At 40.2% G+C, this 12170-nt stretch overlaps 1 protein-coding gene across 2 annotated transcripts in view; it reads right to left on the reverse strand.

The window, feature by feature from the left end:
• Positions 1-7661: 7661 nt before the first annotated feature.
• Positions 7662-12170, reverse strand: part of gal3st3 (galactose-3-O-sulfotransferase 3) — a 33622-nt gene continuing 29113 nt past the window's right edge. For both annotated transcript variants that reach the window (XM_053629573.1, XM_053629574.1), the window contains exons 2-3: positions 9881-9966; positions 7662-9784 (exon numbers count right to left, since the gene is read on the reverse strand). In XM_053629573.1, the coding sequence (XP_053485548.1) occupies positions 8515-9784; positions 9881-9966 (1356 nt within the window). In that variant the 3' untranslated portion in view covers positions 7662-8514. The remainder of the gene's footprint in view (positions 9785-9880; positions 9967-12170) is intronic.

Consider the following 12170-nt stretch of genomic DNA (forward strand, 5'->3'; position numbering starts at 1 on the left):
CTTTCCCACAGTACAAACCCTCTAAAACTAAAAAAAAAAAAAAGTTTGAAGGAAACATCCTTTATTGAATGAACACTTACAGGATTCAGTTTGACACTAACACATGCTGTAAGAGTGAATTTAACTCCACAGGTGTTCACTTAACACCAGGAATTTTTCCAGAGCTTCCCATCTGACATTAGAGAGTAACTTAATGCTGTGAATGCTGGTTAAGCTGGAAAGGATCTTTGTGGGATTAAAAAAGGTTAACAAAACCTAAGGAAAATACAATCTTGTATACAAGGAAGAAAGTCAAATTTTGTGCCAAAGTCATGCTTCAGTCATGCTTTTTATAGCTAATTAAAATTAGCTTATGATGTTTGGGATAAACTCTACTGGCCTTGTGTTGTTCATGTGGCAAACATGAATATTTGGTATGGATATTGATATAAGGAATACAACACATACAACTTCAATTCCAAAAAAGTCAATAAAAACAGAATGCAATGATTTGCAAATCTCATAAACCCATATGTTATTCCCAATAGAACATATGAAATGTTTAAACTGATAAAATGTACCATTTTATGGAAAAAATAAGGTCATTTTGAATTTGATGGCAGCAACACATCTCAAAAAAATTTGGAACGGGACAACAAACGGCTGGAAAAGTAAGTGTTACTATTTATTATTTATGGATTCATGTATTCACTAAACCATGGTGGCTTAGTGGTTTGCACGTTTGCCTCACACTTCCAGGGTTGGGGGATCCTGCCTCCTGTGCTATAGATTAAAGGAAAATAATCCACAACGAGGTGGTGTGATGTGGCCTGAAGCAAATATTTTTCTATAACAACACATCACAAAGTGTTTATTCCTGTCATACCACAGCAATTTGGCCAGCATTTTCTTTTATTTAATAATGAAAGACATCTATCTATCTATCGTTGTGATTTCTTCTGTGTTTGTGTATATCCTATACTAAATTGTTTCAGAAATTAAAACAAAATCTAAGATAAAACAAAGAAAACCTGAGTAAACACAAAATGCAGTTTTGAAATGATAATGTTATTTAGTGAAGCAAAAAAGTTATCCAGTACCAACTGGGTCTGTGTGAAAATATATTTGCCCCCGTAGTTACTAATTCCCCAAATCACTGAAACTGCATTCATAATGGGGTTCAGCTGGACTAGACGCAAGCAGGCCTGATTACTGCAAACTTTGTTCAATCAAATCAACACTTAAATAGAATTTCTTCAACAGCATGAAGTTGGTTAAAAGGTCTTACCCAGTAACACACTTTGCCAAAGTTGAAAGAAATTCCAGAAATGATGAGGAAGAAGGTGGCTGAAATACATCAGTCTGTGAAGGGTTATAAAGCTATTTCACAGGTTCTGGGACTCCAAAAAACCACAGTGAATCTCCTGACCAGTAGGGGGCAGTGTGCCGAAACACTGCAGGTAACCTCAAGGGCTAATGGTGATGACACTTACCAAGTTTTGTCACAATCCCTCAAAGCGTTTCGGAGATACAGCCTCAAGTTCAATTTTGCACATTCTTCAAATTCGTTGAAGTGCCATTTGAAAACTTTCAAATTCAAAATTTTGTTAATATCTTTTTGTCATGAATGCATCTTGATGATGCAGGCCAATTTTGGTGGACAGGAAGTTTGCTCAACCATGACATAATTGATATCATTGTTTTTGGCATGAACCACGGAATATCTATCAAAACCAGTCTCATGACAGTAGGCAAAAAGAGTCCATAGCTATTAGCATCTTTAGAAATAGCATTATAATTTTTGACCAAAAGGTAGTGCTGTCCCTAAACTTTTTGAGTCCCTTCAGAGCATTGTCCCAAAGACACATATCGAGTTTCATAATGATACGCCAAGTCATTTGTAAAATACAGCATTTTATGTCTAAATTCAAAATGGCTGACATCCAAAATGGCTGACATAGGATTTTTTCATAACATTGCCCCAATTAATCTTATGAGACCAATTTGAAGATTTTATGACAAACTGTTCCAAAATGTGCTTTTTTTCATATCTCGTGACCACTAGGCGGTACTATTCCAAAATGCTGTAGCTAACCTCAGGGCCTAATACTGATGAGAAATACCAGGTTTCATCACAATCCCTCAAAGCGTTACAGAGATATACCCTCACATCCATTTTGGCATGCTCACCATTGAATTCATTGAAGTGCCATTTGATGACGGTATGGTTTATCAAAATTCTGTAAATTTTTACTTTTTTGTTGTAAATGTCTCTAGATGATGTAGGTCAATTTTTGTACAAATCGGACAAACAGCCTAGTGTTTCTACAATGCATGGTTCAAAACTTATTAACATAAATGTGAGTGCAATTTTGGACTGTTGGTGGCGCTAGAGGGATTGAGTTAGAAACTCCAAATTTTCTGTATTAAAAGATCAGACTGTCCTCTATCTCCATGTCAAATTTCATATCTTTCCCACAAGCGGTTCTATGGGCTGCCATAGACTTCCAGAGCAAAAGAAGAAGCAGAATTACGAAACTAACGAAAACAACAACAACAATAATAATAATAATAATAATAATAATAATAATAATAATAATAATAATAATAATAATGGGTGACCTTTCGTCTCAAGTACAGTGAAAGAAAATAGATGACTTCAAAATTCTTGTTGCAATGCACAATTACACTTCTTGGGTACAATACACACACACACACACACACACACACACACCCACCTGTGTCTACACAAATACTAGTTTCAGAGAAAATTTTAAAGTGGCTTGTCCTACTAGTTATACAGCTCATTCAACGTGTGACGTACATCATGTACAATTAGTATGTAATGCACACTCCGTTTCGTGTGCATGTACAGCTGCAGTCAAAGTTATTTAACCCTCCATTGCAACTCAACTTTATTGTCAAAATGTACAGACTTTCAGCTGTTTGTAATGAACAAATCAGACAAAAGCAAGTGAAATAGTTCAAGACAACGAATGCCGCAAGTGGTTTCCCCAAAGTCAACTGAAAATACAACTTATAATGACTTCTCCAGTTTCAAAATTATTCAACCCCCTGAATAGAATCTCTCACAACAGCACAAATATGCAAAACAGGTATCGTTTCAAGCACACCTAATGTGAATAATCAAGGGCATCATTGCTTGCACCAGGTGTGCTTGAGCTGGAACACATGAACTATCTGAACTGGCTAGGGGCGGAAAATTGATGAAATACCTGGGTGAGGCAGACAAGGGAAGCTATTAATGGCTGCAAACAGATTTCTGAGAAGGCAGGTTGTGTGAAAAACCCTTGAGTGACTGCCAAAGACCTGCAGCAACACTTGGACTCAGACTAAAAAACCTGTTGTTAAAAAACAAACAAACCTGAATACGCTCTAATCATGTACCAGCATTATGACAAAAATGTTCAAGCGATTCAAACAGCTCAAGTATTAAATATAAATGATAAATTACATCCCGTACATTTGCTGTGAAACATGAATTCTGCTCTCTACCAGAAAATCCTAAAGGAGAATGTAGTCCGTAAGTTGAAACTCAAGAGCAACTGGATTATGCAGCAAGACAATGATGATATTAATAATAATAATATCATAATATGAATAATAATGTTCTACCTGGGGGCACACGGTGGCTTAGAGGTTAGCATGTTCACTTCACACTTCCAGGGTCCGGGGTTCGAGTCCCGCCGGGGCTGTGTGTGCGGAGTTTGCATGTTCTCTCCCCGTGCTGTGGGGGTTTCCTCCGGGTACTCCGGTTTCCTCCCCAGTCCAAAGACATGCATGGTAGGCTGATTGGCAGGTCCAAAGTGTCCGTAGTGTATGAATGGGTGTGTGAGTGTGAGTGTGTATGTGATTGTGCCCTGCGATGGACTGGCACCCTGTCCAGGGTGTACCCCGCCTTGTGCCCGATGCTCCCTGGGATAGGCTCCAGGTTCCCTGTGATCCTGAAAAGGAGTAAGTGGTAGAGGTTGGATGGATGGATGTTCTATCTGTGTTTTGCTACTGTTCAAAAATCCACTTTCTAAATTTTTTACAATTTCCTTGATGTAAATTTTGATTAGACTTTATAGTGTAGATCTTGCCAAGCTGTAAATATAAAAATCCAGGTTTGTTTGCCGAAATGTCAAAACGTTGACATCCCATATCTGAAAATCTTATATGAGAACCCTATACTGTTTTTTTCATTAAGCTCACAATGACTGTTTTTGGGAAGTGCTGTCTTTACGGTATGTGGGACTATCGGGACCACCGCCTGAAGTACCATGAAATAGTTTTGGACCTCAATTCCATGTGGACATTCTCACTGTGTTTGCTGGGGTTACGGTTGCTACTATGGCCTTGGGACTGCAATTACAACATGCAGTTTTGCACTCGGGTCTCCTTTAGTGAACAGTGGACTAGTTCAACAAAGACTTCATGTTAAAAGCATAATGAACTTCCCTTCACTTTCACACTGTCCATTGTTAGCCAGATGAGGACGGGTTCCCTTTTGAGTCTGGTTCATCTCAAAGTTTCTTCCTCATATCATCTTAGAGAGTTTTTCCTCGCCACCGTCACCACCAGCTTGCTCATTAGGGATAAATTCACACATTTAAAATCTGTATCCTGTGTTTATCCTGTGTTTATCCTGTCACCAATTATCTCACTGACAGACCACAGTATGTGAGGCTCCAGGACTGTGTGTCTGATATGGTAGTCAGCAGCATGAGAGCACCACAGGGTACAGTGCTTACTCCATTTCTCTTCACCCTGTACACAGCGGACTTCAGGCATAACGCTAACAGCTGCCACATGCAGAAGTTCTCTGATGATACGGTCATTGTTGGACGAGTATCAGAGGAGAATGATCAGGAATTCCGGGAGGTCATCGCTGACTTTGTCAACTGGTGTGAATTAAACCACCTTTACCTCAACGCCAGCAAGACAAAGGACATGGTAGTCGACCTCCGCAGGAGGCCAATCCGGTCTATGCTGGTGAGCATCCAGGGTATGGACATTGAGAGGGTGGAGACATAAATTCCTGGGTGTTCACCTCAACAATAAACTGGACTGGTCCACAAACTCAGATGTCCTGTCCAAAAAGAGGTCTTTTGGTGTGTGCAGGACCCTGCTTAAAACTTTCTATGACACTGTGGTAGCATCTGCTAGCTTATATGCAGTAGTTTCCTGGGGAGTTGGGAGCACAGAGACAGGAAACGTCTCAATAAACTGGTTAAGAGGGCTAGCTCTGTTCTGGTCTACCCTCTGGACAGCATAGAGGTGGTGAGGGAGAGGAGGATGTTAGCCAAGATGGTGTCTATCATGAGCAACTCCTCTCACCCCCTGTATGAGATATGAGATACTGGGGTCCCTGAGCAGCTCCTTCAGCAGCAGACTGCTGCACCCTCAGTGCAAGAAAGAGCTCTACCGCAGGCCCTTCATCCCTACAGCAGTCAGACTCTTTAATGCAACAACATAATGTAACACTGCTAGCAGTTTGGTTTTTTTGCATCATCAACCCACACATAATTATTATTTGTTACTCACCCCTCTATTGTTAACCGCGCAGTAATCCATTTATCCTCTCAAGTATATAAACAAGGTGTTACACATCTGTATATATTCAAATTTGTATTCATCTGTACATACACTGAGGTGTCCATAGTGTACATACTACCATTAGATACTTAGATGCTTTATTTCAATTCTATTCCTATTTAATGTGTATTCTTTCCTATCTGTTTATTTGTGTAACCGAGCTGCTGTAACGAGGGAATTTCCCCAGTGTGGGATCAATAAATGTTATCTTATCTTATCTTATATGTCTCTGTAAAGCTGCTTTGATACAATATCCATTGTAAAAAGCACTATACAAATAAAAATTGAATTGAATTGAATCTACTGATATTTCTTAATAAAACTGTAACTAACCCAGATATTAGTTCATTATGATTAATCAGCTTAGTGTACAGGGGGCATTGTGGTTTAGTGGTAGTACGTTTGTCTTGCACCTCCAGGGTTGGGGGTTCGATTCCTGCCTCTGCCCTGTGTGCGTGGAGCTTGCATGTTCTTCGTGTGCTTCGGGGTTTCCTCCAGGTACTCCGGTTTCCTCTGCCAGTCCAAAGCTGTAGGCTGCAGTGCATGTGATTGTGCCCTGCAATGGGATTTCACCCCATCCAGGGTGTCCCCTGCCCTGTGCCCCGAGTTCCTTGGTTATAAGCACCAGGCTCCCAGCAACCCCATGTAGGATAAGCAGTATGGAAATGGATGGATTGAACTTAGTCTATAATGTGAATGGAAATGATTACACGAAACATGAAAAATTTTATTGGTTTTATTCTTTTTTGTATAACTTACTACATAATCTCTAAATCTGATTGTCAGAAAAATCTTATTTAAAGCTCCAGTTCCAAAGAAACATGCCATTTGAAAATGAAAACCAACAAATCCAGTGTCCTTTTACAAAATCTTACTCACGACACAGTCGCGTTTTGCTTTCATGCCCATCTGATAAGGTGCACAGTAGCACAAAGTAGTAAAGTAGTAGTACCCTTTGAAGATCTGAGAACCATTTTTAAAAAATCTCAAGCGGAACGACAAAATCCCAACACCTTATATACATACAGTACAATTTCATTGTCTTCTGTGAGTTTTTCTGAGTCATGGTGTCATTGTACTTTAGGAATAATGGAAGCAGGTCACATCCTACAGCTGATGACACATATCTGTTTAAAACACCTTTTTTTGTTACTCAAAAAAACTGACATAAATATAATTCATAACACAAGAGCACTTATTAACATGGTAAGGAATCTCAGAGCTTGAAGATCCCTCTGTTATGATTCAAGTTGTATCTGAGCCCTGGTTTATCTTCTCTGTCATTCTCCCCTGCTCACATCAGTGAGACACAGTTCTGAGTGTGAAGATGAGGTGTGAACCGGCTGATGCGTGTGAACATCAGGTTCTTCTCAGTTTTGCCTAGTCTGAATCACCCAGTGAGACAGTATTCTCAGCTAAATCTTCATTAATTTGCTATTAACCTAACTGAAAGGGAAGATGAAAGGTGTCTTTGTGTGTGTGTGTGTGTGTGTGTGTTATTCATGTGTACTAGAATGACCAGATGAAACTGAGAAACATTTCTTCTATACTAGAATCCAATATGAAAAAAGCAGGCCACTTTTAAAAGCTCACATGGTTTGGCTTATAACCCTGTCCACAGCTCACATTGCTGACTGGCTCTTAATTTAATCGATCCTAGGCATACACACACACACACACACACACACACACACACACACACACACACACACACACACCTATGTACACAAACACTGGCTTCAAAGGAAAAGTTTAAATTGACTTATTATACTAGTCATACTAGTAATACAGCTCATTTATCATGTGAGGCACATCATATGCACAGTATGTTGTTATATATGGTGATTATTAGCTATTAGAGGTAGGGTTAAATCAAATGAATGTATAAACAATTGATGTAGCACAACTTGTGACTCAGATACTCCTCAGTATGTAATAATAATAATAATAATAATAATCATCATCATCATAATAATAATAATAATAATAATAATAATAATAATAATTATTATTATTATTATATACATTATATAATGTATATTATTATATTACATACATTATATACACACACAAACACACACACACACACACACACACACACACACACACACACACACACCCCAGTAGTGCACAGATGAGACACTCAGACTAATAAACCTGTTGTTAAAAAACAAACAAACCTGAATACGCTCTAATCATGTACCAGCATTATGACAAAAATGTTCAAGCAATTCAAACAGCTCAAGTATTAAATATAAATGATAAATTACATCCCGTACATTTGCTGTGAGGAAAGCTTTCATGGTCAGACTGTCAGAAGATAAGAAGTTAAGTCTTATATGTAATTGTACAACAGTGTGCAAGCACAGTGCCTATTACACCGTACTACCTGTCATGAGGAAAGTTTCAAGGTCACCGTGTTACTGCAAATAGCTTCCTGAAACTAGCGAGTCTTGGACAGTAGCATGACAGTCCATTTTCTCATCTGCCTTAGCTTTTTTTTTTCCGTCCCTCATTAATTCTTTCTGCCATTCAATGCTGTGAGCCATTCAGCAAGCTCCTGTAACAATGGCAGGGCAAACGCAGGGTAGTGTAACCCAAGCAGCATCCACAGAAAAATCTAATTAGGTTAAATATCTCAGTGTTTTTCACCCTATAAGAGGGTTGCATTGTCATTGGTCAAGAACTTGTCTCTATTCAAACTAATGAGTTTACAGACATTTTCTGTTGTTGGACTGAAGCACAGCCCTGATAAACCTTTGTAAAAAGTACAGTCAGTGATTGCAGGTCAGAACACTTTTCTCCTTCCATTCGACCTGCTTTGATAAAATGATCAAATAATGTACGAGTTTTAAATGGCTGGTATAATCTATAACGGTTCTTCATAGGTCTTTCCCTGCAGTCTGGGTCACAAGATGAACGAAGAAAACAATGTGGCTAATTCTGGGACTGACGTTGACGTGCCTGGTGGAAGAACTGTGTAGCTGCTCTGGGGCGCCTCCCCAGTGTCACTGAATTTCGTGAAGTGGAAATATAGGGTTGTTTCCATACGAACTGGCCAAAGGGTTTCAGCCCATTACGCGGCATTTTATTTAAAAAGTACCTGCTTCTGTATCGCAGCATCTGCCACTGCAGCAGTTGTTTTGTATATTGCACTTCAGGCATGATCATTTTCAGGCACACGTCCTTCGACATGCCAGACTCCTTTGATGCATTGACAGGTAAGTCGTACCCAACAATAGCCACTTTGCTGCTGGGCTGCCATGGCCGCAGCTGTTTGTTGGTGATCTCCGAAGCTGAGCGTATCCGAGGCAAACTGCCGCCAAAACAGCCACGTATCATCTGTTCTTGGGCACGACGCAGCAGCTTTACTTCCCTAGCAACACAAGCTAGCCCCAGTTCATTCAGCCGTCTCCAAAGTGAGGCGTTAAAGTGGTCATACAGCGCAGCATCGATGGAATTCCATTCCCGGATTTTGTGCAGTTGAGCTTCAGAAAGGTTGCCTTTAGAGGAAGCCATGCGCATGTTTTGCTTGAAGTAGAGCACATCCTCGAGGTCCCATGACAACAGATGCCGCAGCAGGACTAGTGATTCATCAAAATATTCTGCAATCATGACCAGTGAGAAGACACGTTCCACTTCTGCAGCAAATCGCTTTGCATAACTCACATCTGTGGATGGTCGGTCCTTATCACCGCCCAGGTCAAAGGTCAGCGTATTCCTCGCATACATTGACTCTTCCTCCTTTGGACGATAGTAAGCCTGGGGCTTCTCCAGAAAAGCGGCCAGAGACCCATTAGGGACTCGTTTAAAAGCTTCGCAGTGCTGATTAAAGTAGGTGAACTGAGACTCAAACATGGCACCGGGTTCACGCAAGATGGTGATGTAGATGGTATTATTGGGCATAATGCGCTGAAGCTCAGAGTGGCTGAAGCGCATGTGATTGGTCACAATGTTCGGGGGCATGGTGTATGGCAGGACAAAATGGCTGCTGAAGGTGCGTGGGTAGCAGAACTGGTGATCACACGAGGTGACTGGCAGCGCCACCGTGAGGTTGTTACGCTCTGCAAAGCGGAATAATATGTTCTGCACAGTAGTGCTGGCTGTCTTGTGCGTCTTGAGGAAGACCACATTTGTGTGTTTGACTCTGGTGCCAGTTTGAGAAGAACGCATGAATGGACAGCTCAGTCGGAATACTTCCATGGTCCTGTCGAGACAGAAAATGAATATTACCTGTGGTTTTTACGTAGAATGAGAGAAAGACCTCTGAAATCTGGATAACCTTTGGTTAGTATGTTCTTACCAGTCGAGGTGACCCCCATGATGCAACAGCAAACTGACAGTACTAACTGCCACCAGGAGCAGGAAAATCTTCTTCTGAGACATCATCTGTTACCGAGAGAGAGAGAGAGAGAGAGAGAGAGAGAGAGAGAGAGAGAGATTAATCACCTGAGTTGAGTAAAGTGAGATGTTTCTGGTGAATGTGAGAGCCCATAATCAAATGCAAACTAGCATCTGGAGTTGGATGCTAGTTCATCTACAGGGCCACTTCAGCACAAATGAATTCTGGGAGAGTATCCAGGCAGGTCTGTGCCCTGCTTACTCTCACTAGCATCACATGGCTGCACCAGGCACCATATTACACTATCTTATTTCCTTTCCCCATTCACTTCAGCCATCTTAAATAACGCTTTAACACAACATCCTGTTTCCAAGCGATCAAACCCAGACATCAGGTTAAATTAGTTTAATTACCATCATTGAGAATACTTATCTTGATACTCAATGCAGTATAAAAGGCACAGGTAAGTCAGTACTGCTAATGAAGGTAGCTACACTGCCTTTGCTTTTCACTTCAGTTTGAAATGAAGTTAGATCACAGAACTGGCAGGTTAACCAGTGTGCAAAAAAAAAAAACATTTTAATGCCACTGTTGACTGCCTGACTTCCCTTTATCTCTGCTGTTGGGAACCAAAAAGCACCACATTTGGGATTCCCTTCATTATCACCTCTACCTTTAATAAGAACGTAAACCAACTAATAGATCTAACTAGCTAGCAAACTCCAGTTAGTAAGTAAAACAGTGCTTCTTGGATCATGTTATATTAGCTAGCTAAATTTACCCAAGGGAAAGACCTCAAACAAATATAACTTTTTTAAATATACCTTTTTAAGTAACTTCAAGTGTAGCTCAGGCTGACCATGTAGCTAATATAACTAATTACAGGGCAGACGGAAAGAGAAAATGTACAATTTAAGCCATTTGTTTCAATATTTCAATATTAAGATCTTGCATTTCTATATAACGATTTGATTCAGTATCGTCTGTGCGTCATTTGGAAAATCATTAGACATTTGCATGAATGAGAAGATGTATATGGATTCCTAATAAATTGGTCAGTGAGTGGTGGGTGTATGGGATAGCCTGGGTGGTTATGAGACTCCTGCCATGAATTTTTGTTCCAGTCTGGCCCTGTATTTGAGCATGTGACAATGAAAAATTTCTGGAGCATTCTTTTTTCAAACACAGTATTGATGTTTTATTATGCATTTCGGTTTACTCCTGCTGTCTTACAGGCACATAAAATGTGTGCCCCTGCATCATGCTGTATTTCTTTTTCTTTATACTCGCATACAGTACGTGAGCGAAGTAAAATCCATTGAGCTTATATACTGTGAATACACTGTGAATTTCTCTTCTGTCGTGATGAAAAGGTTGAGACGGATGCAACTGCAGTTTATTTAATGACAGAAGTGCAAACAAATCCGAATCGATAAGCAAGGTTGAGGTCAGGAAACAGGCTAGAGACAAGCCAAAGACTTATCACAAGAAACATAAAACTTAACAAGGTCAAACCAGATCAACAAACACAGGAAAATCAGCCTTGCTAACGTCAGGTGCAGAGACAAACTTAGCATATACTTCACACTGAACAACGAAACATGGTGGTTTGAATATACAGACAAATCAAGGGGCAAACTGAAGACAGGAGAGGGCAATCAGGAAACACGAGGGAGACAGCCAATGACAGGACATGGAGAAGACAAAGCATGAATCAAAACAAAACACACGTGGCAACGTAAACAGACACATGACAGCACAGAGAAATGCACCGTGGCACTGTAGGCTGCTATGAGCTCTGAGCGCCTCTGTACTTCCACTTAGTTTATGGATTTAAGACGAAAAATAACGAGTAAACTACAGCATCAGGAGCTTATGATGAAGGGCGTTACATGAAAAAACATGCAAAACTCAAAAGAGCAAAATTCTGAAGAGCTGGTACTGCAGGTGTCTACCAGCTCACTTTAAGCAGCATGTTATTTCTGTGGAAAAGAAGAAAATAGCAAAGCAAAAGTAACTTGTGGAAATTTCCCACTTCACCCTCCACTCAGCTTTTCAAGTAAAATTGACCAAACGCAAGGTCTTTTTCGTGATCCTGAGCTCCTCCCATTGAAACTCATGTGCTTTTTGCCATGCAAATGTTATTCACAGTTGCTCTGCTTTCTGTTATCTTTGTAAACATGTCTGTCAGTGAGTGAACAGGCAACATGAGGGTAGCCCGACTGTGAAAAATATACAGACAGCCCAACTC

This window comes from Ictalurus furcatus, chromosome 7 (genome assembly GCF_023375685.1).
Source record: "Ictalurus furcatus strain D&B chromosome 7, Billie_1.0, whole genome shotgun sequence".
In the NCBI taxonomy this organism is placed as follows: domain Eukaryota; kingdom Metazoa; phylum Chordata; class Actinopteri; order Siluriformes; family Ictaluridae; genus Ictalurus; species Ictalurus furcatus.